The sequence below is a fragment of the Rhinatrema bivittatum genome, chromosome 4, assembly GCF_901001135.1.
Source record: "Rhinatrema bivittatum chromosome 4, aRhiBiv1.1, whole genome shotgun sequence".
Taxonomy (NCBI): Eukaryota; Metazoa; Chordata; class Amphibia; order Gymnophiona; family Rhinatrematidae; genus Rhinatrema; species Rhinatrema bivittatum.
In genome coordinates this window covers 355,671,120-355,697,704 of record NC_042618.1, presented here as the reverse complement: position 1 = coordinate 355,697,704, position 26,585 = coordinate 355,671,120, and the positions used below count along the sequence as shown (strand labels likewise).

At 44.2% G+C, this 26,585-nt stretch overlaps 1 protein-coding gene across 2 annotated transcripts in view; it reads right to left on the bottom strand.

Annotated features, from left to right (window-relative positions):
• ATAD5 (ATPase family AAA domain containing 5) overlaps positions 1-26,585 on the bottom strand; it is a 259,487-nt gene that overhangs the window by 207,341 nt on the left and 25,561 nt on the right. For both annotated transcript variants that reach the window (XR_003856559.1, XM_029600713.1), the window contains exons 4-5: positions 20,406-20,570; positions 9,217-9,340 (exon numbers count right to left, since the gene is read on the bottom strand). Coding sequence is in view for 1 of the 2 variants with exons in the window: in XM_029600713.1 (XP_029456573.1) it covers positions 9,217-9,340; positions 20,406-20,570 (289 nt within the window). In the remaining variant the exon portion in view is untranslated. The remainder of the gene's footprint in view (positions 1-9,216; positions 9,341-20,405; positions 20,571-26,585) is intronic.

The following is a 26,585-nucleotide window of genomic DNA, read 5'->3' as shown; positions in this document are numbered from 1 at the left end:
AACCGATATGATGTACCCATGAATATCGGTATAAAAAAAGCTGTTAAATAAAATAAATAAATAAAGCAACTGATCCTGCAGCCATGTCTGAACCAGAACTTAGATTCTGAGCACTTGAAGCCCATTCTTTGACTGTAAAACCGCTACACCTTCGCACTGTCGTGGTTCTCCAACAGTTTCTAGAAAGGCCAACCCACAGAGAAATGACTTCTTGAAAGACCTCGTTCGCTAGTTCCCATTCTCCCGGATCTAAGGTGTGACAACAGATAATCAGCCTGAACACTGTCCAACCCTACACTGCCTGAAGATGCTATTCCGCCTACAGCAGCGTTTCATCCATTTTCAGATAAACCTGTTGACACCGGGTTTCCCCTGGATGATTTATGTATGCCATTGCCGTGGCATTCTCAGACATCACTCTTACTGCTCTTCCGTTCAACCAGTCTGCAAACTTCAAGAATACCAACTGAATCACACAAACCTCCACTTCTTGGCACTGGGCTCCCTAGCCCTGGAGAAGTACATCCGTAAGGACTACTATCCAATTGGGAATCTCTAAATCCGCCACATTGGAGAGATGATCTCTCTGCATCCACCAAAGCAACTTCTACTTCACCTCCAATGAAAGAGCCATCTGTAACATGTATTCCTGAGACTGAGGATTCCACTGAGACAGCAATTTATTCTGAAGTGGACACATATGCGCCCTTGCCCATGAAACCACTTCCAACTTAGCCACCAAGGAAACCAATGTCTGTAGATAGGCCCATACCAGATGGACCATTGCTCTCAGGGCCTGTATTTGCCCCCAAAGCTTCTGGATACATTTCTTTACAGAAATTTGCCTTGCACCATATTGAACTTGACTCCCATATACTGCAATCTGCACCATATGTAGACTGCTCTTGGATAGATTTACTACCCAACCTAGCTCATGTAGCAGCTGAGCCACCTTGTGAAACATGACCTGCCTCTCAGATGCCAACTTTGCTCTGATCAATCAGTCATCCAGATACAGATGGACCAATATGCCTTCCTTGAACAGGGAAGCGGCTACCACCACCATTACCTAGGAAAAGGTTCTGGGTGCCATAGCCAAACTGAATGGCAAAGCCTGAAACTGGTAATGCTGACCTAGCAACGGGAATTGCAAGAATTCGGACTTGGGGCCTGAAAAAACCCCAAAACACTTGCCCAAACCCCAAAACCTCAGGACAAGAAAACTGTTAGGACAGAGGCAATTTAGGATTCCATGCTTTCCTTCCTGAGTATACGGGGTCCAGGGACAATCTCGCTCGAGCCACCCATGCCCATAGAAGTTGAACTTGGAGGAAATGTGTACAGAGCTCTCAAAATGGAACCCTGTCTATTCAGACTGCTGCAGCAGATAGATAAAAATCATACTTCCGTTGCTGCCATAAACACAAAAAACACTAGGAAACAAACACTAGGAAACAAAAAGGTACTCCAACTGGTACAAGGCCAGCTGATCTAAGCTCCATGGGACTAAGTACAAGGGCCTTTTCACCCTCTCTCTCTCTCCCATACCTCAAGATGGCCGCTGTTCCCGCCTCTGCGTGAAACTCCTGGTGGGAACTGAAAAATAACGCATTCTGTCCCGCTGAATAGATCCCTTCCGTTTGGGAGAGCAAGATGGTGTCTTAGGGAAGGACACGGTGTGTCGAGCTCTGTTCGCTGATTGAAAAATGTTCTTTGTTCTCAAGACATGCCGCATACTAAGAAGAAAGGGAGGATAAGAGTATCTCAGCCTCCTCCTTACCTGGACCTGTGCAGCACAGTATTGAGGGCTTCTTCACTTAAACGGATGGAATATCTCCGGGAGTTGGGTCCACTGTAGTAGCTAGAATACAGCGATCTCCAGCCCCAATGGACATGTAAACATCATTGACCCCCAGAGCTCCGGTAACTCCCTCCCCCCTCCTTCACACGTCTTGACCTTGGGATCAGGACCGCCAGTGCGATGGCTGGGATCGGCGTCAGATCTTTCGGTGGCTGCTAGAGTGGGATCCCCTTGCCTACGATGTGAACGCTGAAGGTGTTGGCGTTGCAGGTTTTTTTCTGCTATCACCATCGGGTCATCAGAGTTCAGCGGAAGAAGGTCATCGTGGCTTTATGGCCCTGACTTCTACTCCTTCAAATAGGGAGGAACCAGCTGGATTCCATGAGGACATGGCAGTCTCCAGCCAGGAAAGTTTGGTGAGTGCCATTTATAAATCTGAACTGGTCAAGCCTTCAGTCATTACTCTTGACTCTGTTTGGAATGCTTTAGTACCTTTAGAAAAATCTATTTCTTCGCTGGCCTCAGTAACGACTGACATACTTCATCGTATCCATACTTTGGATCCTTTAGTATCCTCTCATACTTCTAAGATTGCAGACTTGGATCAACGGTTATCTCAGTTACAGTCAGTTCAAAGTGGCTTATTAGAAGGAGACATTGTTAATGCTAAAAGGTTGGAGAATTTGGAAAATGATCTTAGTTTTTTCAATTTGAGAGTTTTGAATTCTGCTCATATTAACCTTATATCTCCACAGGACCAATTTAAAAAATATCTTTAAGATGTTTTGAAAATCTCCTCAGAAGCTATTCCATCTATTTCAAAAATTTATTATATTTCAGTTCAGAAAAAAAGATATGGTTTTGGAAAATCAAGTGCCGGCTACTGCAATTTCAGATCTTTCAGCTTTGTTGGAAACCTCTGCAGATGACCAGGTTGCATATCATGGTACTTTGTTAATTTTGTATTTTCTTCTGATTGTAGGAATTATTAGGAAGGGAATAGCAAATAAAACGGAGGATGTCATAATGCCTTTGTATCGCTCCATGATGAGACCACACCTTGAATATTCAATGCAATTCTGGTCACCGCATCTCAAAAAGGATATAGCTACACTGGAGAAAGTGCAGAGAAGGGCGAACAAAATGATAAGGGGTATGGAACAGCTGCCCTATGGAGGAAAGGCTAAAGAAGTTAGGGCAGTTTGGAGAAGAGACGACTGAGGGGGGGATATGATAGAAATCTACAAAATCATGAAAGGAACAAGTTAATGTAAATCTGTTATTTACTCTCAGATAATAGAAGGACCAAAGGGCACTCCATGAAGTTAGCAAATAGCTCATTTAAAATAAATAGAAGAAAATTCTTTTTCACTCGGTGCATAGTAAAGCTCTGGAATTCATTGCCAGGGATTGTGGTTACAGCACTTAGTATAACTGGGTTTAAAAAATGGTTTGGACAAGTTCCTAGAGGATAAACTGCTATTACGGTAATCAATAAGCAATAGTAACCAGGAACTTATGACTTGGATTGGTCACTGTTGGAAACAGGATACTGGGCTTGATGGACCCTTGGTCTGACCCAGTATGGCATTTCTTATGTTCTAATTCTAAAATTGTTTATTTGAAATAGAGAAAAGCAATATTGTGGTCAAAAGATATGGATATATCCAGACATTACTAGAACTACTCAACAACATAGGAAGAAATTCCTTGCTGTGTGTCAAGAAGATAGGCAACTGGGGGCTCAGATAATTGTTTTCCTTCATCTATTATGAAAATCAGTGATAATGTAAGATATATTTTCTTTGAACCGTCTCAACTGAGGGCTTTTCTTGATTCTCATACTTCAACTGGGGATGTTGCTTGCTAACTTGGTTACCAAATTGAAGAATATCTATTGATTCTGCTTCTTTTTTCCCCTTGAAATTTCTCTCTTATTGCTTGTTACATTGTGCTCAGAGATTCTTGGTTCTCCTCCTATTTCCTTGTTTGGGTCTATAGACTATTAGACTTATTTTCTATATAATGTAACTTTTTTCTGTTTCCTTATGACCCTGATTTCATTGACAAGTTTGATTACTGTCTAGTTTATTTGAATTTCAATAAAAATAAAATGGAAAAAAAAAAGCCTCCATGCTTGTTAATATTAAGGCTTAAAAACAGTGCAGCAATAATCGCAACTTTTTCCAAAACAGCACCAGCATGCCCCACAGTTGCAGTCAAGCAAAAACCTAGATTTTCAGCAGCTTGAAATACTGTGCTCATATGGAGACCTGCCCTTATGGCTCTGATACTGCCCATAGTGCAAATCACTAGGTGCTCCTATGGAGACCACCCAATATGGCTCCAATATCATCCATAGTGCAAATAACCAGGCTAATAAAGTGCCTTGCTGCACTTGGGAGCCTGCATACAGCAGGAGTCAGCTACTTGTTTCAGCTAGTAAAGCTGCAACCATCCACAGTTATGCTACTCCATCTTACTGCCACCACCAGAGCGATTCCCCACAGAATTACCGTAGATTTCCCTGCCACTGGGACACCTAATATACCTGGAGAACTCCCCAGTATTTCAGCACTTGCTTTAAATGGCCCCACACCAAACGAGTCTGCTTCCTCTGTTTTTTTTAAACAGAGATCCAGCTGAAGGCAGAATCAGCACTAAAAAGGATAACTACCCTACTTTCTTAGTCATCAATAACTTTCCCATTTTCCTTAGCCATCCTCAACGAAGCAGTAGAAATGGGGAGAGGTGGGGCAGCGATAAAAGGCCCCAAGTACTCACAATGGCAGTCCTTATGTCTCCAGCAGTGCTCTACTGAGGGAGAGCACCTACAGCTATCACCTCAGGAGCTGCCAAACTCTGTGACTTAGTCTTCGGACCAGGACCAGGCTCAACTGAGGGAGGGAGAAAACATTATCACCTCAGGAGCTGCCCACCAGATTTTTCCTGTTCATCAACTGGCCTTAGCTCCCAGTCATGGGAAGCATATCCATCATCTGCTGGAGATAGAGAATACTGGCAGGCTGATGTCTGTGCAGTACTATGTAAGTCAGTTTATCTCCGTCTCCATCTGCTGGTAGGATTGCATAACCCACTTGGTATGGACTGGCCTGCTTGAATGCAGAGGAATTACAGTGCTTTAAACTTTACTGCTCAATGCAGCACTGAGGGGGACAAAGTAATCTGTAGATTTACAGTTTCTTCATATTCTTAGCAGCAAAAGATGCTATTAAATGTGATGATACAATACAAAACCTTATGTTGCTCTGAATATGACAATTTTAAATTATCTTAATTTGTGCATATATCCAGAATAAACCCACAAGTTGATTCTTACCTGCTAATTTTCGTTCCTGGAATACCACAGATCAGTCCAGACAAGTGGGTTTAAGCATCCCTACCAACAGATGGAGGTAGAGAACAAAACCTTTTAGGCACTGCTACATAATAGTGCTACCTGCAGTCCTCAGTATTGACCTGTACCCAAGCCAAATTGCATAACTCCCAACCACCAGGATCTCTTCTTCTAAAGAGCTGGGAAACAAGCTGGAACTCCCAACCAAACTGACCCTTGAACTATGGTCAAGAAAGAAACAAACAATTTAAATCTCCAAATTGGGAGAACTATATACAATTAACTTTTTCTGAACAAAATTTAATTCGGCATCACCAGCAGCATCCAGAATCAGGAGAGGTCTTTCAAAAAAATAACCATAATCAGAATGGACTAGGAGTCTGGACTGATCTGTGGTATTCCAAGAACGAAAATTAACAGGTAAGAATCAATTTTCCTTTCCTGTTCATACCCAGATCAGTCCAGACAAGTACCTAAGCCTATTTCACTGGGTGGGATCCCGAAAGACCTGCATGTAGCACACTTTCCCCAAAAGTGCCCTCCCTCTGTGGCCCTAACATCCAAACAGTAATGTTTGTTGAAAGTGTGCAAAGATGATCACGCTGCTGCCCAACAAATCTCCTGCGGCGACATCAACTGACACTCGGCCCAGGAGGCCGCCTGAGCCCTAGTGAAATGCGCCCACAAACCCTCAGGAATCAGCTGGCCGTTACAAATATAGGCCAAAACAATCGCCTCCTTCAACCAAAGGGAAATCGTACTCTTAGTCACCTTACCACCCTTCCTTGGCCCACTGAATAACACAAAAAGGTAGTCCAAAGTCCAAAATTCATTAGTCACCTTGAGATATCGTAGAAGAACCCGGCAGACAAGATGAAGCTCCCTCGAATGGGGAGAATTGGGCGACAAACACGAAAACCCCAGCAACTCTACAGTCTGGCTAAGATGAAAAGTCGACACCACCTTGGGCAAAAAGGAAGGAACCACCTGCAACGAGATCCCATCATCGGAAATCTGCAAAAAGGGCTCCCTGCATGATAAGGCTTGGAGCTCAGAAATCCATCTAGCCAAGCAAATCGCCACTAGAAACACTGCCTTCAGCGTAAAATCCTTCAAAGAAGCCCTGCGTAAAGGCTCGAAAGGAGGGTCACACAAAACTTGCAGACCCAAACTGAGATTCCAGTATGGACAAATTCTTCGAACCGGAGAGCGCAAATGCTTTGCTCTTTTCAAGAAAATACACTACATCCGGATGCAAAGCTAAAGGTCTTCCCTAAAATCTTCCTTTAAAACAGCCTAAGGCTGCCACCTGGACTCTGATTGAATTATAGGCCAAACCTTTCGACAGCCCCTCCTGCAAAAAGGCCAAGACATGGGCCACACTTACCTGCAAGGGATCAATGTCATGGGCCGCACACACCAGGCCTCAAACATTCTCCAACTCTGATATATGCCAAAGAAGTGGAGGATCTCCTAGCCTGAAGCAGAGTAGTAATCACCAGCTCGCAATACCCCTTTAAGTGGAAATATCGCCTTTCAAAAGCCACCACAAGAGACTAGATCTGGCCTCTTCCTGGAGTGCCAGCAGCACTTGAAACTCCTCAGATATCGGATTTCAACAGGATAGGAGAGCTTTCTGTAAAGGACACGTGCGCAAAAGCCCATGGGACCAGATCTAGCGTAGAAGCCATGGACCCTAGTATCTGTAAATAATCCCAGACCTTGGGAACCGGCAGGTCCCTCAGACAAACCATTTGCGACTGCAACTTGAGAATCCTCTCCGGGGTGAGGAACACCTTGCCCACCAGGGTGTTGAATCTCGCACCCAGGTAGTCCAAGGACTGAGAAGGAACCAGCTGACTCTTTGATCGGTTTATCAACCAGCCCAGGGACTGCAGGCATTCCATCGCTCGCCAAATGGAGGTGACACACTCCACTTCCGACTTCGCCCAAATGAGCCAATCGCTGAGATAAAGATGAACTAGTATCCCCTCTCTTCTGAGGGCTGCCGCCACCACTACCATTACCTTCGTGAACATTCTTGGCGTTGTTGCCAATCCAAAAGGCAGGGTTCGAAACTGAAAATGCTCTTCTAGCACAGCGAACTGCAGAAATCTGATGATCCGCCCTGAAGGGAATATGGAGATAAGCCTCCGTCAGATCGAGAGAGTCTGGGAACTCCCCTCTGCGCACCACCGCAATCACTGTCTGCAACATTTCCATTTGAAAACGTGTAACCCGCAATGTTGCATTGATCCTTTGAAGATCTAAATTGGGCCGAAAAGAACCCACCTTCTTGGGAACCACAAAGTATACAGAATACCTTCCCTGACCATGTTCCTCGAGCAACACCGGGAGAATGACTTCCAATCACTGCAGGCGCAGCAGAGTGTCCCTCCCTGCCACTCGCTTGGTGGGCGAAGTGCAACAGGACACTACAAAGGCCTCCTTGAGGGATCAAGAAAATTCTAACACATAGCTGTCTCATTACGTCCAGCACCCACTGGTCCGAGGTAATTCTGGTCCACTCTTCGTAAAAACGGGACAACCTTCCTCCGAAAGCCACGAGGGAGGAGCGGACCAGCCCGCCTTCACTGGGCAGGCTTGGCACCTCCGGACCCATCTGGAATCCTCTCTGGCCAGTCTACGGGTCCCTCAAAAGGACTGCTGCTGACCTGAACCCTGCTTCTGTGCAGAACTGGACGAACTTCTGCTGGTACAAGATCTCATCTCACGGAAACAAGAACGAGATGGAAAGATCTTTTCAGTCATCTTATCATTCTCGGGCAATCTGTTTCCCTTAGAGTCTGCCAGATGCCTTATCAGCTTCTCCAGGTCCTCACTAAATAACAACTGCCCCTTAAAAAGAGAGATTAGCAAGTTGTGCCTTCAACCAAACTTCCGCTGACCAATTATGTAGCCACAACAGCCTTCGTGCAGACACCATGTTCCTAGTCGAAGTTCAAAGCAAATCATAAAGGGCATCCGCCACATAAGCTACACCTGCCTCTAGGCGAGCATCTTGGTCAGCAGCCCCCGAGATACCTCCGGCAGACTCCTGCACCCAGCACAAACAAGCCCTCTGCATAAGGCTGGCATAGACTGTAGCACTCAGGCTCAAAGCTGAGACCTCGAACAGCCTCTTCAATACGATCTCCAGCTTCCAATCCTGGACATCTTTCAAAGCCACTGACCCTGCCACCGGAATGGTGTCTTTTTTGTCAGCACCGATACCGCTGCATCCACCTTAGGCAGCTTCCACATCTCTAAGATGCTCTCAGGCATGGGGTAAAACCTGGCCATCGCCCTGGGCCTTGGCGGTCCACGCAGACCCTCCAACACCGGGTTTATCCCTCTGTGTCGGAGTCCTGTGTCACCTTAATCCCCAGTTCCTCCAGGACCTGAGGGATGAGTGGACCTGAGGGATGAGTGGTCGCTATTCCTCCTTGCAAAATAACCTAACCACCCTAGGATCATCCACTTCGGTCAAAGGGACCTCGACAATCTGCAAGAGACAGAGAAATACTGAGGACTGCAGGTGGCACTCTTAGTTATGTAGCAGTGCCTCAAAAGTTTTTTCCTCTGCTTCCATCTGCTGGTAGGGATGCATAAATCCACTTGTCTGGACTGATCTGGGTATGAACAGGAATTTTATAAGGTTCCATATTACTACACCCTCTCTCAATTGCTGTTATTCCAAGAAGTAATAACTACTGGTCAAGACCTGAAAATATGAGCGAATTAAAGAGAAAAGCTGAGCACACAGAACTGGCGCATCAGTTATCAACTTCATATTGAAGACGGCATTCGCCGATAACTACTTCTGTTATCTTTTTTACAGAACAATTTTTTTCAGTCATGTTTTTATTTTATTTTCAGATTCTACAGAACAATTTTATAGGAATTTTCACTGTTTCAAGACCATAGAGAAGCTCAATCCTCAATCTTTTTCCAACAGTTTTCACCAGCTTTGTTTATTAAATTCTGAGAATTGTTGTATGGTATACTGACATAACATATGGCACACTAAGATAAAACATGTGAACTGTCAACTTACCAGAAGAGCTTTTAACAATTTTAATGCTTTTAGTGCTTTTTCCCAACACATCGTTTAAACTTCTAAGCTTCTTTTGACCCTTCAATTTCCATCCAACTTTAGGAGTATTACTAGAGCCTGAATCCTGACAAGGAAACAACATGTTAAGAGACTGATTTTGCCTTTCCTCTGCTGATACGCAACAGGCTTGCCTAATACAGCAGAAAGGAATAATGCAATTAATTATTCACATGCTATGTAATCTTTAAAAAATGTTTCCCTACATGTATAATTTTAGTTAGTGACATACACATTAGAGAACACACAATTCTTATAACACATCAAACACCAATCCATGCAAACTTTTTTTTTTTTTTTTATTGAGACCACATAATTAAAAAATATCTATCTAGAGGAGGAAGTGACGTCATCCATGCAGACAGCAGCCTGAATCTATGGCTCCTCTGCTCCGACACAGAATCCAATAGCATCCAGCACTCCCACGGCACCGAATCGGGACCAAATCGCACACAGAGCACCCCAGCATCACTCTGATGTCGAGTCGGAAAAAACCGCTCGATTTTAAAAAGTACTCCTACCACAAACTTGCGCTGCCTGAGGACTCGCTGGGAGACAACATGGCGGCCGGCAGCGTGGACGCGGCGGAATCGCCGGGGGAGATAGCTGAGGACCCGCTGGATTCCTCCGAATTGCCTACCCGGGCGGACATGAAGCGCTGGTTTGCGGATCTCAAACACGAATTAGCAGCTAATACTGCTGACCTGCGTGCATCCATAGAGGATATTAAAGGGGACCTGGCCGAGAACGGGAGGCGTCTGTTTGAAGTGGAGACCAGAGCGGAGGCAAACAGCGAGGAGGTGAAGGTAAACCGTGAGAACATTACCATAATTCAATCTGAGGTGGAACGTTTACTAGAAAAGGTCGAGGACCTGGAGAACAGGTCCCGCCGGAACAACCTCCGTTTTCAGGGCGTGCCTGAACTCGTGGATTACGCGGATTGTGGGGCTGTAGTTAAACAGATCTGTGCCATGCTTCTAACCGCGGGAGAACCAGACCAGCCCTCACATGAGGCAGTGGAGGTCCACCTTGTCCGGGCGCATCGGGTGTTGGGCCCGAGGATTAACAACTTGCCTAAGGACATCATTGCCTGTTTCCAGGACTATGTATTAAAGGAGAAGATTGCAGGCATTGCCCGGCGACAAAACAAGTGGCAATGGCAAGGCCATGAGATCATGATCTTCATAGATCTCTCCCCGGTGACCATTAAAAAGAGGCGGGATTTTAAGCCGGTTACCGAGCTCTTGAGAAGGGAAGAAATCCGCTACCGCTGGCTATTTCCGTTTGGGCTGTCCTTCTCAGTGAAAGGAGCTGCGCACCGAGTGAAAACCCCGACGGAGGCCTCGCAGGTGTTACAGGCAGCGGGCTTTGGAGCGCTGGCGGAGCTGCCCGCGGCATCTAAGCCACCTATGCGCAAGGACGACCCGCCTCGCTGGCAAAGGGTTAATCGAGGGGATAAGAGGCTCCGAAGACACCCAGATCAAGGCCCGCAGGGATGAGCTTGGTTTGCATCCCAGATGCTGGTTGCTCTGAGCTTGCACTGAGTGGCTACTTTTTGCTTGTGCTGCGATGTGCAGGCATCGACCCTGCTGGAACTCGTTAGCCCTGTGCGGCTGCAGGACTTTTAGAATGTTATACCGTTTCACTTTAGCAGGTCCTGCTTTATATTGTTATACTGTGGGTTCCTAACAGCACCACCGCTAATTTGCTCTTTTAGCGGGAGTGCTGGAATGTTTACTGTTGTTTAATTGAAAGGTTTAAAGCTGTTGGAGAGGGAAGGCTGTTGCTGGAATGATTGTATCCTCCCAGATTTACAGGGTGTGGGCCTCTGCGGAGGACCATACCGCTCGGGGGGTGGGGGCGCGGGGAGGGGGACTAGAGGTGGGTAAGCATTCTGTTTATTTCCTGGCTGGGGGACAGCCAGATGTGTGTTCGATGGACAGGATGGGGGATTACTGTTGTTTAGCTTTGGATCGACTACACTCAATTAGCTAACCGGTATTCCTCATGACGACCATACATATTCAAACCTTAAATGTTAAGGGTCTCAATACCCCCTTAAAACGCCAATCCCTTTTTTCAGATTTGACTCAGCGCCACACTATGATAGCGTTCTTACAGGAAACACATTTGAAAAAGCGCTATGAACGCTTACTACGTAACAGCGCCTATCCAGGCCAATATTGGGCGGCGAGGCCACTGGCTCATAAATACCTGGGGGTGGGTATCCTTATTCATAAGGATCTGCACTATGAATTGTTGGGTTGTTATCCAGACCCAGAGGGACGCTATGTTTTAGTCAATGTAAACATTGCGGGAGTCAAGTACTCCCTATTGAGTATTTATGCTCCAAATGATGCCCAGGATCTCTTTCTGGCCCGTTTGTCCCAGTTTCTTGACCAGAGTGTAGAGGGTCACCTTCTTATCGGAGGGGATTTTAATTTAACTACGAATCCTAGACTGGATAATTCTAATAGTCGTACCTCTAACAAGAGGAGGGAGCGCCAGGGCTTCCATAGTTTCTTACAGCGATATAGTCTGATTGATACCTGGCGGGTTTGGCACCCCAAGCAGAGACAGTATACCTTTTATTCCAGGGCCCATAAAACGCATTCCAGAATTGATTACTTACTGGTTGATAAGGGGTGCGCTAACCGGGTCGCCCATCCTGCTATTGGAGTGGCCACCTGGTCTGACCATGGTCCAGTGTCTTTACAGTTGACTGTATCGGCAACGGACCCCGGACAACGCTACTGGAAGCTAAATGATAGTTTGTTGGCAGACGAGGACTTCTGTGATCTATTGTATTCCGATCTGCAGGAATACTTACTCATTAATGATAACCCAGAGACTGCCCCGACTACGCTATGGGACTGTCTCAAGGCTGTGATACGGGGCAAACTTATAGCTAAAGGAGCCTCGCTTAAGAAGCAACAGCAGAAGGATAAGTCGGAGACTATACACCGGCTCCAGCAATTGGGTATTAGCCACGCTCAAACTGGAGATGCCCGCGTATTGCTCCAGATGGACCAATTGCGTAAGCACCTGGTGTCCATAGAGGCGGCGCAGATAGCCTATCGGTTAACCCGGGTACAACAACTCTACTACGAAGGGGGGAATAAGGCGGGGAAACACTTAGCCCGCAAACTGAAGGCTAGACAACTTCAATGTCATATAGTGAAGGTGAAGGACGAGAAGGGGGATATTATTACCTCTACCTCTGCTATCAGGCAGCGCTTTCTGCGATTCTACTCTGCCTTATACGCCTCCAACGCCAATATTAGTCAGGAAGCAATAGTGGAATATTTACAGGCTATCCCGCTCCCACAGGTATCCCCTGAGGACCAAAAGTTCTTGTCTCGTGATATTACAGCAGCGGAAGTTTTGTGGGCGATCAAATCCCTAAAGGTAGGCAAGTCACCGGGTTTGGATGGTTTTACAGCAGTTTTTTACAAAAAATTTGCCCCGGTTTTGGTGGCTCCCTTAGTAAAACTATTTAATTCACTTCAAACCCAGCATTCTCTCTCTAGGGAGGCTAATTTGGCCGGCGTGACTTTGATCGGTAAGCCCGGGCGTGACCCCACGGCTTGCGGCTCCTACCGCCCCATTTCCCTGTTAAACCTGGACCTAAAACTTTTAGCGAAGATCCTGGCCCAAAGGCTAAACACCTTTCTGCCTGCTCTGGTTCACCCCGAACAGGCTGGTTTTATACCAGGTCGGATGGCATCCGACAATGTCCGTAAGGTGGTTGATGCTATGTGGTGGGCTAGCACTCATAAGACTCCCATGGCCTTGCTGGCAGTGGATGCTGAAAAGGCCTTTGACTACGTGCATTGGCCTTTTTTATTTCACACCCTACAAAAGTATAATTTTGGGGACAAATTTTTAAGATGGGTTCATAAATTATATGAGGGGCCGACAGCCTGCTTAAAAATTAATGGGGGTTATTCCCCCCCTTTTGATGTCCAGCGGGGAACTCGGCAAGGCTGTCCCTTATCCCCCCTCCTTTTTGCCCTTTTTCTGGAACCCTTTTCCTATCGCATCTGGCATAATAATAACATAGCAGGGGTTCGATCCGGGGAGATCTCAACTAAACTGTCCCTTTTTGCGGACGATTTATTGTTTACCATCACTGACCCCTTGCTCTCCCTACAGACAATTACGAGGGAACTCCAGGCTTTCAGTGCAGTTTCTGGTTTCACCATCAATTGGGATAAGTCAGAACTTTTTAACGTCACCCTAGCCCCAGAGATGGTGACCCAGATCACACACCAATTTCCTTTTCGATGGGCTAAGAATAAATTGAAATATTTGGGAATCCACCTGGGAATGGGAGCTGATCTGTTCCAGCTAAATTACCCGCCGTTGCTTGTTACAATATATCGGGAGTTGGAGGAATGGGACCGCTATCATATCTCCTGGCTGGGGAGACTAGCGGTCCTAAAAATGAACATTTTACCTCGCCTATTGTATTTGTTTCAGACTTTGCCACTGGCAATACCTGGTATACTTATCGCTAAGTGGCAAAAGAGGCTGAATAAATATCTTTGGAAGGGGAAGAGACCCAGGATAGCGCAGGAAACTTTGTACCTCCCGCGCCAGCAGGGGGGTATGGGCCTGCCTGATCTTGCTAGGTACTTTGGGGCTGCTCAGCTTAAAGCAGCAGTCGATTGGCATTGTGTTCAGCATAGCAAGCCGTGGGTGCAACTAGAACAGGCGATGCTGGGGTCTCTACCTCTGGGGGCCCTGTTGTGGCAGCCGAGGTCTTCTTGGCTCCCTGTGGTACAAATGCCGGGCTCTGTGGAGGCTACCCTTACCGCCTGGTCTCACTGGCGGAAGGCGTTGGTGGGCACACAATCTGTTTTCCATAGTACATACCTATTTCACCACTCTGCTTTCCGGCCGGCAGGACACCCTAGAGTTTTTTCCCATTGGATTGCGCAGGGGGTAACCCAATTTGCCCATATCTGGGAGCCAGGGGGGCTGCTCCCATTTGATTTACTTAGGGATCGGTTCCAATTGCCTAGGGGGGACCAGTTTAAATATTTACAAGTCAGACATTATTGTCAAAAGCACCATGTGGCAGGCGATCTGTCCCAGGGCATACCTACCTTTGAAAGTATGTGCCGCCACGCGGATCGTGTTGATAAACATATTTCCAATCTCTACAGTTTACTGTCAGGTCGATTTAATCTCTCAGCGCCTCATATACGGGCTTGGCAGTTGGATCTGCAAAGTACATGGGTGGAGGAGGATTGGTTAAGGGTGTTCCAGGGGCTGCGGAAGGGTCTAATCTCCGCCCTGCATATCGAGAATGGTTATAAGCTGTTCTTCAGATGGTATATCACTCCGACCCGCCTGCAACACATTAGCCAGCACTCTGACGGCCTTTGCTGGAAGCGTTGTGGTGAAAGGGGAACCTTTTTCCACCTTTGGTGGACGTGTCCCGAGATACAGAACCTGTGGACAGTGGTATCTGCATGGATTGCTCGTGTACTCAGAATACAATTCCAGTTGACGCCGGCGCAAGCTTTGCTCAATGACGACAGGAAAGATGGCTACAAATATCATGACTATTTTATTAAATATGTGGTTACAGCTACGAGATGCTCGATAGCCCAGCTGTGGAAGGATCCACGCGTCCCAACGCTGCAGGCGATCCAAGCTTCTGTTCAACAGATGCATAGTTTGGGACGTATCACGGCTTACAAAAATAACTCCTTACGCACCTTTTACAGGACGTGGGGCCTATATGAACGCTGGCAACGTAGCTTCCTATGACTGGTCTCTAGCATTTGGCGGGAGGGGGGAGTTTGATATACTGTATGGCGTTGAATTTGGACTTTCGCCTGTCCTATACATGCATTTTCTTGTGGTCCTGTGTGCATTGTCCTCGTTATATTATACCTGGCTATACACCTCTAAAGGGGGAGGGGGGGATTTGGGAATCTTATTCCTAAATATTGGTGTTTCATGTTAGCTGGTTCTTACACAATTTCTATGTATTTGCTTGTTTTGACTCAGTTAGCACATTGTGTATAGGCTGTATGCTAATGCCAATAAAAATTTAAATTAAAAAAAAAAAAAAAAAAAAAAAATCTATCTAGACAATAAATACTATCTATATTGTCTAGATAGATATTTTTTAATTATGTGGTCTCAATAAAAAAATGTTTGCATGGATTGGTGTTTAATGTGTTATAAGAATTGTGTGTTCTCTAATTTGTATGTCATTGTATAGGTATAGAGAACCTATTGAATTATTTACCCTCAGTGAGTATTACCTTGGTGGTTTCCATTTCTTGAGGGATTATGGAGGAGATGCACGTGTATACTGAGCAAGCAACTTCTGAAATTTTGGCTGGGTTTCATTTGTTTGATTCTAACAATATTGAAACATCTAAGGGCAATTGGGACAATTATACTAAAATTCGAATGGAGCTGCACGCGGCTACATTGGCTGAATATTGTCACATAAAATGTATACCACGAGGTTTGAGACTCAATAAAGAGCCATCATTGTTTTCAGACGATGAGAACTTTATACAAAGGTGGAATTCCATCTTAAATAAATGTTCTCTCGATCTAATGGTTCTTATTGTGGAAACTACTAAACACAAAATTGAGATTGTCAAAAAAGAAATTGATGCTGAATTAAGTAAAGTTCAAGAGAATAACCATGTTGATGTAGTGGAGAATCAATTGAAGGATATACAGAAACAGCTTGATGAATTCAAACAGGAGACCAAACAATTTAAGATTGATAAGTTTAGGAGAGATGAGAAAGATTATACAGCTGGTTATGTATATCCTTGGATGAATGTGAATAGAAAACATAATGTTAGGAAGCGTGGCGATTTTTCATCTTCAGACGATTCTACTGACGATTCTGGTGATAATTCTAGTAAAAATAGGAAGGAGACACGACATGTTGGGTTTCAAGAACCCACAGTTGAAGACACTGATTTTCATCCATCTTCTTTTTTGGGTTCCCGTTCTTGAGGTGGCAAAAACCCCAGAGAGTCACGACCACAAAAATTTTCTCATACCCAAACGAATTACAATCTACGTCGCTAAATGTACATGAATCGGTGGTATTTAATTTATCAGCTAAGCCACTGACAGATTCTATGATTTCATTGTTAGAGGTTTTTTTTTTGCACCTTTTGGAGCCTATGATCCATTTCAGACACGAGTTGAATTAAAAAAATTCTTTAGGAGATTATACATTAGGGAGTTTTTTGGTTCAACTGAGTATACAGAATAGGAATGTTTTATATAAACCTTCCCGGTGGATTCCACCTTCTCCCCCCAGTGCTTTACTCCAAGCTTTTCAAACTTTAGTTTTAAGTGAGCTGACCACATTAGAAAAAGTTTATGAATTTCCATCTTATAATTTAACTAAAAGTGAGTGGAATGCTATGAAGGCCTTGCGTGAAGACACCTCTATTAAGATTATATCAGCAGATAAAGGGGGTGGAATTGTGGTAATGAATGAAATGGATTATGATTCTGAGGTGATGAGGCAGTTGGGTGATGATCAATTTTATAAGGACTTGAACAGTAATCTGATCCCAGAGATTCATGAACGGGTAAATAAGTTATTACAAGGGGCTTATAAGAATAAGGTGATTTTGAAAAAAGAATTTAATTTTCTGTCAGTATCTCATCCTTCCATTCTTCATTTTTTTATCCTTCCTAAGGTACACAAATCTTTGTCTCCCCCCCCACCCCCCCCGGGAGACCTATAGTTTCAGGAATAGGTTCCGTTTTAGAACCTTTAGCCAAATATCTGGATAAAATCTTGCAGCCAAAAGTGTTACTTATACCATCGCATATTAGGGATTCCATTGATTTTATAAATCAAGTGGATCAGTTACCAGCATTTGAAGAGGATGTTCTATTGGCTACTGCCGACATTACTGCTCTTTATACTAACGTGCCTCAATCTGCTGCATTAGATATTAGAGCAGAAATTGAATCGATGGAATTTTTTGATATGAAATTTCAATTTTTGATGAGCATTGCAGAGATTGTGTTGACGTGTAGTTGTTTCTCTTATAAATCTAGTTTCTTTTTGCAAATTACAGGCATACCTATGGGGTCTCCCATAGCTCCAACCATTGCGTGTTTATATGTCTCTTATTTTGAGAATCGGGTAGTATATGCTTCTGCATGGTTTGACTGGGTGGTTTAGTGGGGGAGGTATATAGACGATGCTTTTTTGATTTGGAGAGGAACTGTAGAACATCTGAAATTGTTTTGGCAAGAGATCAATGAGGGAGATTCGCATTTGAAATTTACTGTCACCATGGATCCATGCTCAGTTTCATTTTTAGATGTGAAGGTTTATCTGCTTCATAACAAGATTGCCACTACAGTGTATAGAAAACCCACTGATAAAAACAGTCTGTTGCATTTTCACAGCTTCCACTCAAGACAGTTGAAAAATAACATTCCTACCGGACAAGTTTTACGGTATAGACGCTTATGTTCATCAGTTGATGAATTTAAAAGACAAGCGCAAGTCTTGAGTGATAAATTTCTAGCTCGTGGTTATACAAAATCAGTTATCAAAAAAGCTTATAAGCGTGCATTTTTTGCCAACAGGGATAATCTATTGATTAAATCACAGAATGAAGCCCCATCTAGAATGATTTGTTCCATTCCATATTCATCTAAATCATCGCAAATTAAAGAATTAGTGAGGAAATATTGGAATGTTCTATCTCCTTTAAAAATGTTTGATGAAAGTCCGATTTTTGCGATTAAAAAACGCAAGAATTTATGGGACAATCTGTACCAGCGGGGTACAAAAGTTGGTGAGGGATCGATTTATGGTCAGCAAACTTGTGGTTCTTGTTCAATTTGCTGTCATGCATTGATTTTACAAAGGTTTCAACATCCCAACTTGAAACATACTTATGTACTTCCAGAATTGTTTACATGTGATACTGTGGGAGTAGTGTACGCGATTTTATGTCCATGTCTATTAATATACATTGGACAAACTACAAGATCCATAAGGATCTTGTAGTTTGTCCAATGTATATTAGTATAGAAGTAGGATCAGATTGTGTAAGGAAAATGCCCCTTTAGTTAATCTTTGGATGGACAAACATAGTGTGGATGAATTGAAGTTTTTTGTGATCAAAAAAGTTGGATTAGATCTAGGGGGTGATTTATCCTTAATATTGAGACGTGTTGAACAAAGATTCATATATGAATGGAATACTATTTCCCCCCATGGACTTAATGGTCCGATTGAATGGACAGTGATCACATGATTAAGTGACTAGAGGGTTATTGGATGTGTTGTTTGATGAGCCTTTAAGGGCAAATTCAGATGGGTGGTCATTAATATGTGTATTAAGTTTATTCTTAGTGTTGAAGTGTGTTTAACAAAGTTTTACATATGAATGTAATATCATTCCTCCCATGGACTTAATGGTCCGATTGAATGGATTGCTTTTAGTAACCTAGTGTTTAGACTGTTTTCGGGTGCGATTGTTTGATGAGCCCTTAGGGGCAATTTCAGATGGATGGTCATTAAGTATGGGCTTTGATGTATATATTGAGTTTATTAGTGGTTTGACGTTTGATTGATGAGAGGAATTTCCTTGTATATAAGAGTGCGTGTAGACCGTGTTTTGTGTCATTACCTGTGGGTTGTTTTCGTCACTTCCGGTCTTTGACGTGAGTATGTGCCCAGCTCGGCGTTTGCTCAGGTAAGCGTGCCTATTTTCTCTGGTTATTTTAATTTGTAATTATCTTTTTGGTTGCAGTTTCTGCGACTGGATGTAACAGTTTGAAACATATTCTATAAAGCACTCTTTAAATGTGATTAAACATTTTCGACGAGTTGAAATTAATTCTGAGACCTGAGAATTGACGGTTTCATTAGCATGAATGCATGGACGTTGTGTAAGGTAAGGTTCATGGTTTGAATGGGATATAGATTGTTTGTGATTTTTTGAGCAGATATTTAAATTGTATTGTGTGTTTGATTTAAGTGAAATTGTTGGCGAGCACAGTTTTGGCAAAAACTTATCCCTGAAGAAGCCCGTTTTTTTCAGGTGAAACAAGGATCCCTTGTCAGATGAGTCCATTGGACAGTGCCGATTCTACGTTTTGAAATAGGATGAGTTTATTGGATGTGATTGTTTCCAAGTGGTGAGACATATTAGATGTTCAGCGGTGCAAAAATATTGTGACGGTGTAATTTGTTGAATTCTCGATTGGACAAACGACAATATCTGCATATAACACTGTTTACATTATAGAGATGTTTATTGAAATCCTGAGCTGTAACTCCATGTACACTTTCCACTAGATGATGAATATGCCATATTATGTTTATGAATGTTAAAAGAATATGTACTGCGTATCTTTTTAGTGGTTGAATGGAAGGGTTGTGAATGAGTGCATGAGCTAGATAGTATTTATTGTCTAGATAGATATTTTTTAATTATGTGGTCTCAATAAAAAAATGTTTGCATGGATTGGTGTTTGATGTGTTATAAGAATTGTGTGTTTTCTAATGTGTATGTCATTGTATAGGTATAGAGAACCTATTGAATTATTTACCCTCAGTGAGTATTAATTTTAGTTAATAGCATTTTACTTCTGCAAGGCGAATTTTCTATTTAGATCTGGATTGGAAGAGATCAGTTTCTGAGCTAGTACTTTGTATACTGCCCTCGGTTGCCTGGGTTTACACTAGCCTTTAGCTTCAGAAGTTAGTGAAGTGGAATAGGAGAAGCAGAGAAATATTGGACAAGAAAATGATACCCTGGGTCCAAATCAAACCACGCTTTTCCCTCCTGCAGGCCAGTAACTATATTTCTTCCTTAGCTGGATGATCCATTCTCAATGGATCCCCTAGAATGCTTACCCTAGGAAAGTAAGTGGAAGAGTTTTCCCAGGATGTTTATGAATAAATCCATCTTTCAGGAACTGTTACATTTGGTTAAAATACATTTTTATGATAGATTGGGTAACATCATACTATTAGATTAGTGTTCTGCTTGGTAAAGTAGCATCTACCCTAAAAATCACTTTAAACTTAATTTATGTGGAAAGAAATACAGAACCTGATCAACAAAATGATTTGCCCTTTAACTGGAGCTTACCTCACTTTCACATAAATGTTTTCTTTCGGCCAGGACCTGTTGTCTAGAAGATCGTCTCAGAGATGTTGGTGTTTCTACACTAGCCTTTGATATACTGTGCTGTATAGCCTTTGCTTTTTCAATTAATTTCTTTGCTTTTGATGTCTTTTTATTAGTACCTGATGCCTGGGAATATAAACAAAAATCAGTTTAATTTTAACTGTGTCATTAATTAAAATGGGAAAAGTCACAATGTTCTTAAAATAATGTAGTCTACAGTAAAGTATGCAGTAAGAACAATTTTATCACATGATTTGGATATACTAGTAGGAGCCTTGTGCCACATCAAAAGTACTGTTAAGATCTTTTACACTACATATCTAAGACTGGGGTTATGCTGTGCAAAATGTAAAATTAAAAAAAATTACTACTTACCTGAATCTCCTTTTCTCTTAAGGAAGGCAGGCCAATCCACTCCAGTGGGTTATGCACTCCTACCAGCAGATGGCATTAGAGTAAAGCTGACCTGCTGATGTCACTGACATATAGCCCTGCCCCAACATCAACCTGCCAGTATCTCTAGAAAAGCCATGCTGTGAACAAACTGATTATAATTGAACACGACTACTAACAGTTAACCACTTATGCTTCCAACCAACAGGAAAACACTAAGCTGAGCAAAAAGGTTAACATATATTAATATTATAGGCTGGTTAACTCACTTACCAGTCCTTCAAACAATCAAAAATAACACTCTTCATCGTCCGCATGTAAAGGACGAACTAAAAGCAAGTAGGTAGACCAGGGCGGGTAGTGCATTGGCCTGCCTTCCTTACAGGAAAGGAAATTATCAGGTAAGTATAATTTCTGCTTCCTCTGCACTCAGGCAGGCCAATCCACACCTGTAAGATGTACCAAAACTATTCCTGAAAAGGATGGGAGGCTGCCCACGGTTCTGTCAATATCGCAAGCATGGAAGCCGTGACCTCCTGAGCCCTAACTTCCAAGCAGTAATGCTTGGCTAAAATGTATAAGGAGAACTACATTGCTGCTCAGTAAATCTCAACGGGATACAACCAAAGCTCTGCCCACAAGCTCTAGTGGAATGCGCCCTGATCTGTTCAGGCAAAGGGACATCTGCATGCACATAGGTGGCTATGATGACCTCTTTTACCCAACAAGCTACAGCCACCTACATTGCCGGTTCTCCTTGTTTACCTCTACCATGGAGTATAAACAGTCTATCAGACTTCCTAAAAGAGCGATTAATTTTCAAATACCATACCAGATGCTGCTTGACATCCAAGGCCTGCAACAGACTATAATCACATACATTTCTATCCTTGCCTAGCATGGGCAGTGAAATAGACTGATTCAAATGAAACTCTGAAACCACTTTTGACAAAATAAAAAAAAGAAGGTACAGCCTAAACTATCCAATCTCCAGAGTCATTTGTAAAAAATGGCTCATGGCAAGAAAGAGCTTGCAGCTCAGAGACCCATCGTGCGAAAAGATTGCTACCAGAAAAACTGTTTTCAAGGTGAGCAGCAGCAAAGAGACCATGCAGTAGCCAAAATGAAGGACCCGCCAAAAAACACTAGATCCGACTCAGGTCCCAAAGAGACACCGGTAGCTGCAAGGAATGACTGAGATCCTTAACTCCCTTCAAAAACCTGGACACATCAGGATGGGAAGACAAGGGTATGTTGTTGACCCGCCCTCTATAGCAAGCGAGAGCTGCTGCACCTTCAGAGTGTTTAAGGCCAAGCCTTTCTGCAAACATTCCAATATCAATAGAATTTCAACTTTAATAGGGTAAGAACCTCACTCCTCACATCAGCTCTCAAACACTCTTCAAATTCTAACATAAGCTAGAGATATAGAAAACCTCCTGGCTCGGAGCAAGGTGGAAATCACTGCAGAAGAAAAACCACGCTTCAGCAACCGAGCCCTCTCAAGGGCCAAATCATAAGACGAATCAAGGATTGCCCTGCAGTATGGGCCCTTGATGCAACAGCTCCTTCCTGAGTGGTAGTCAGAGGACTGTCCACCGGTAGCCTCTGAAGATCGGCATACGACAGCCTCCAGGACCAATCCAGAGCCAGTAGAGGTAAAGTTTCGGTCTAACTCACAATCTCCCAAATGACCCTGCCTGTCATTGGCCATGGCAGGAAGGCATATCACACCCCGGTCCACAGTCAAACCTAAAAGAGATCCTCAATTCCCAGTGCTCTTGGATCCCTTCTGCGATTGAAGAACCGTGGTACCTTCGTGTTGTTGAAGCTTGCCAGTAAATCCAGGTTGAAAGGCCTCGTTTGTTAACTCCCACTCTCCTGGGTCCAAGACCTGTCTGCTGAGAAAGTCGGCCCTTACATTGCCCTTCCAAGCAATGTGGGAGGCAAATATGTCCTAGAGATGCTGTTTTGCCCACACCATGAGCACATCTACCTCTAGTGACACCTGTTGGATTCCAATTCCGCTTTGATGATTAATGTAGGCTACTGTCGTGGCACTGTCCGACTTTATCCTTACTGTTCGAGCTGTTAGCCGCTCGGCGACTTCAAGCATGCTAGCCAAACTGCATGTACTTCCAATTGATTGATGGTCCACAATCCAGAAGGCTCACATCTGTCATGCGCACTAAGCAGTCCAGTGCTGCCAAGGAAACCTTCTTCCTGAAATGATCCGCTTTGTAACCACCACTGCAAATGGACCCTCGCCTCCGATGACAAGTGGAGTCTCACTGTGTACTCCTGCAACTGTGGAATCTACCTGGACAGCAACGCGCGCAGAAGGGGGTCACATGTGTGCTCTCACCCAGGGGACGACATCCAATGGGGCTGCCATCGATCCCATGACCTGCAAGTAAGATCACACTGTCAGGCCTGAACTTGAGAAAGTCACTTCTGAATGGTACTCTCCAGTATAAACTCCCTGCCCTTCTCCATATCGAATTGCACGCCAAATATTCTTAACATCTGAGAAGGTTGTAAACTGCTCTTGGCCAAGTTCACCACCCAGCCTTGCTCCTGAAGCAAGGAGAATACCTTGCAAAATGCCAAATGACTCTTCTGTATTTTAGGCCCGAATCAACCAAATCATCCAGAAAACGGATGGACACGGATACCATCCTTATGCAGAGACATCACTACCACTACCATGACCTTAGAGGTGGTCTGGGGCACAGTAGCCAGTTCGAAGGGCAGGGCCTGAAATTGATAAGGCTGTCCCAGAATGGAGAAGCATAGGAACAGTTGATGGTTGAGAGACATGAGAAATTTCCCTTTTTGTACTGCCTTGTATTTTCTTGCGATCTGGGAACAGTAATTATGGTCATCAAATCCAAAAGCCTCCTAAATGTAATCTCCAGTGTCACTTTCATCTGTAAATAGTTGTATGGAGAGACTGTAAATGCATCTGGAGGAACTCTGAGAACTTCTAGAGCATAGCCGTCTTTTACCACCTCCATCTTAATCTGGACCCACCTCTGATAAAAGCGAGCTAGACACCCACCTATCTCCTGATCCATGAAGTGAGCCTGCACACATTCATTGTGAAGATCAAGATGCTCCGGCCCCAGAGCTTCCGGCCTTACAAGGCTTCTTGGGCCAAAAAGTCTGAAATCTTCCAAAGGACGTAACTTTTGAGTAGTTGTCTTTTCTAAGAAAAAAACAGACAGGAATTACTGGGAGCGGCCTTTCGCACCAAAAGGATGCAACCCTACCTTTTTGTCCTCTGGCAATCGAGGATTCTTGGATTCTTCCCAGCTATTTGTCATCTTCTCCAATTCACTCCCGAATAAAAGAGAACCTTAAAGGGTAACCTTATGAGACTGGATTTGGAAATAGTGTCTGCTGACCAATTTTGCAGCCAGAACTGGCACCTAGCTATATCATGGAAGCCATCCCTCTAGTGGCCATCCACACCAAGTCACAGCTTGTATCGGCTAAGAATGCAGCTCCCGGTCCTTCACTGATCCGCCACTGGACCCCGCTCCTTGTGTCTCCTGAGAGAGAAGACAAACCAGCCCAAGCCACCAGGCAGCAGCAAGCAATTTGCAACTTCATTGCCATGGCCTCAACAACCTGTTTAAGGATAGCTTCCTGTCCTGAGCATCTTTTAGCGCTGCCCCTCTTTCCACCAGAACAGTGTTTTGCTTGGTAACAGCAAATACCAAGGGGTACAAATCCGCCAAAGCGCACCACCCTTCAAAACCTGTCTCCCGGGCATTCCATTCAAGATCAATTAACCCCTGAATTGGAAACAGGAGGGGAAAGAAATAGGACTCTTTGCGAAAAGTAATCCGTTTTGAAAATATTGCATTGGGTACCAGTCAAATTCAGGATACAACACAAAGTACTTTGTATTCTATATAACATGAACAATAATAATATTGATTGGTTAAATGCTTCACTACACTTATATGTTCCACCTTGAAACTTGAGATCTGCAAACAAAAGCCTAATACAAATTCCATCGTTACACTCTGCACACCTGAGTGAGGTGAGAGAAAGGGCGTTTTCAACTGCAGGTCCAAAGATATGGCACACAATGCGAGATTTCATGCGCATCCAGAAAGATTCTAAGCGGTTTAGAAAAGATCTAAAAACTTGATTATTCAGTATAGCATATGATGGTTAATAAAAAGAGTATGGAGAGCTGAATCACAGTAAGGCCAGGAATAATAGGAAAATTGGGTCTTACCTGCTAATTTTCATTCCTGTAATACCACAGATCAATCCAGACCAGTGGGTTATGCACTCCCACCAGCAGATGGAGGCAGAGAACAAAGCTTTGAGGCACTGCTATATACCAAGTATGCCACCTGCAGCTCCTCAGTATTGATTAATACCCAAGCCAAGATACAATAGAAAAAAAAAAACTTATAAAAACTCCATCAGGGCGAACAACAAAACAAAAAAACTCAAGGGTTGGATTCCCCTGAACCTGGAACCCCAGATCCGGACCTTAGCCCACAACATTCAAAAAGAACAAGGAAAATCCCTTAGAGACTTCTTATATACAGCGGCTAACCACCAGGCAAGTCAGTCTTTCGGTATGTCTACCAGGGCGGGCCTCTGGACTGATCTGTGGTATAGGAATGAAAATTAGCAGGTAAGATCCAATTTTCCTTTCCTGAACATACCCAGATCAGTCCAGTCCAGTGGGATGTACCAACAATGAGCAAAGGCCCATGGCACTAACTCCAACATGGATGCCATGGAGCCCTGAATCTGCAGATAGTCCCAAACTCTGGGAATTTGAAGATGTAGAATGTGAAGCACTTGTTGCTGTAACTTGCGCATCCTGTCCGCTGTGAGGAACACCTTGCTGATCTGGGTGTCGAAACGAGCTCCCAGATATTCCAGGGACTGCGATGGGGTCAGATGACTTTTCGCACCATTGATCACCCAAGCCCAGCGACTGGAGAAACTGCGGCACCTGAGGTTTCTGAATCCAACACAAACAGGCGTGCTGCATCATGCTCGCACAGACCTCCACTCGAAGACTCAAAGGGGAAACCTCAAACAGTCTGTTAAGGTGAAATTCCAGTTTGCGGTCCTGAACATCTCTTAGAGCCACGGCTCCCGCCACCGGGATGGTTGTCTTCTTAGTGAACGCTGACACATTTGGAGTCTTAAGGCGCTTCAAATGTTCCTCGAGCACCAGATACAGTTTAGCCATCGCCTGGCTGACCTTGAGGCCTGCCTCCAGAGTGTCCCATTCCCAACTAATAAGCTTCTGGATTTTCTTCGGGATAGGGAAGGCACTGGGTGGGCCCCTAAGCCCAACCAGGACCGGGTTAACCCCTTCGTTATCAGACTCTTCCTGAGCAAGTTTCAGCCCCAATTCCTCCAGCACCAGAGGAATAAGGGGTCACAACTCCTTCTTAAACAGATGAACCACACGTGGATCATCCCCTTCCGCCCCAGGTTCCCCCTGCATCTGATCGGACCCGCCAGCATCCAGATTTGGGCTGAGTGTCTCATCTGGGTCTGCCGCGGCATCCTCCTGGGGCGAGGGTATGTCTTCCCCCTGCGGGTCATCCAAGCCGTCGAGATCCCCACAGGCCAAGATAGCACATGAGACCCGAGAGTCGGCGCATGACCTGGGATGTTTCAGGAGCCCCCAACTGCCCATCTGGGGTTTGCGCTTCGCCGACTTCCTGGCCAAAAAAGCCACATGCATGAGGGCACGAA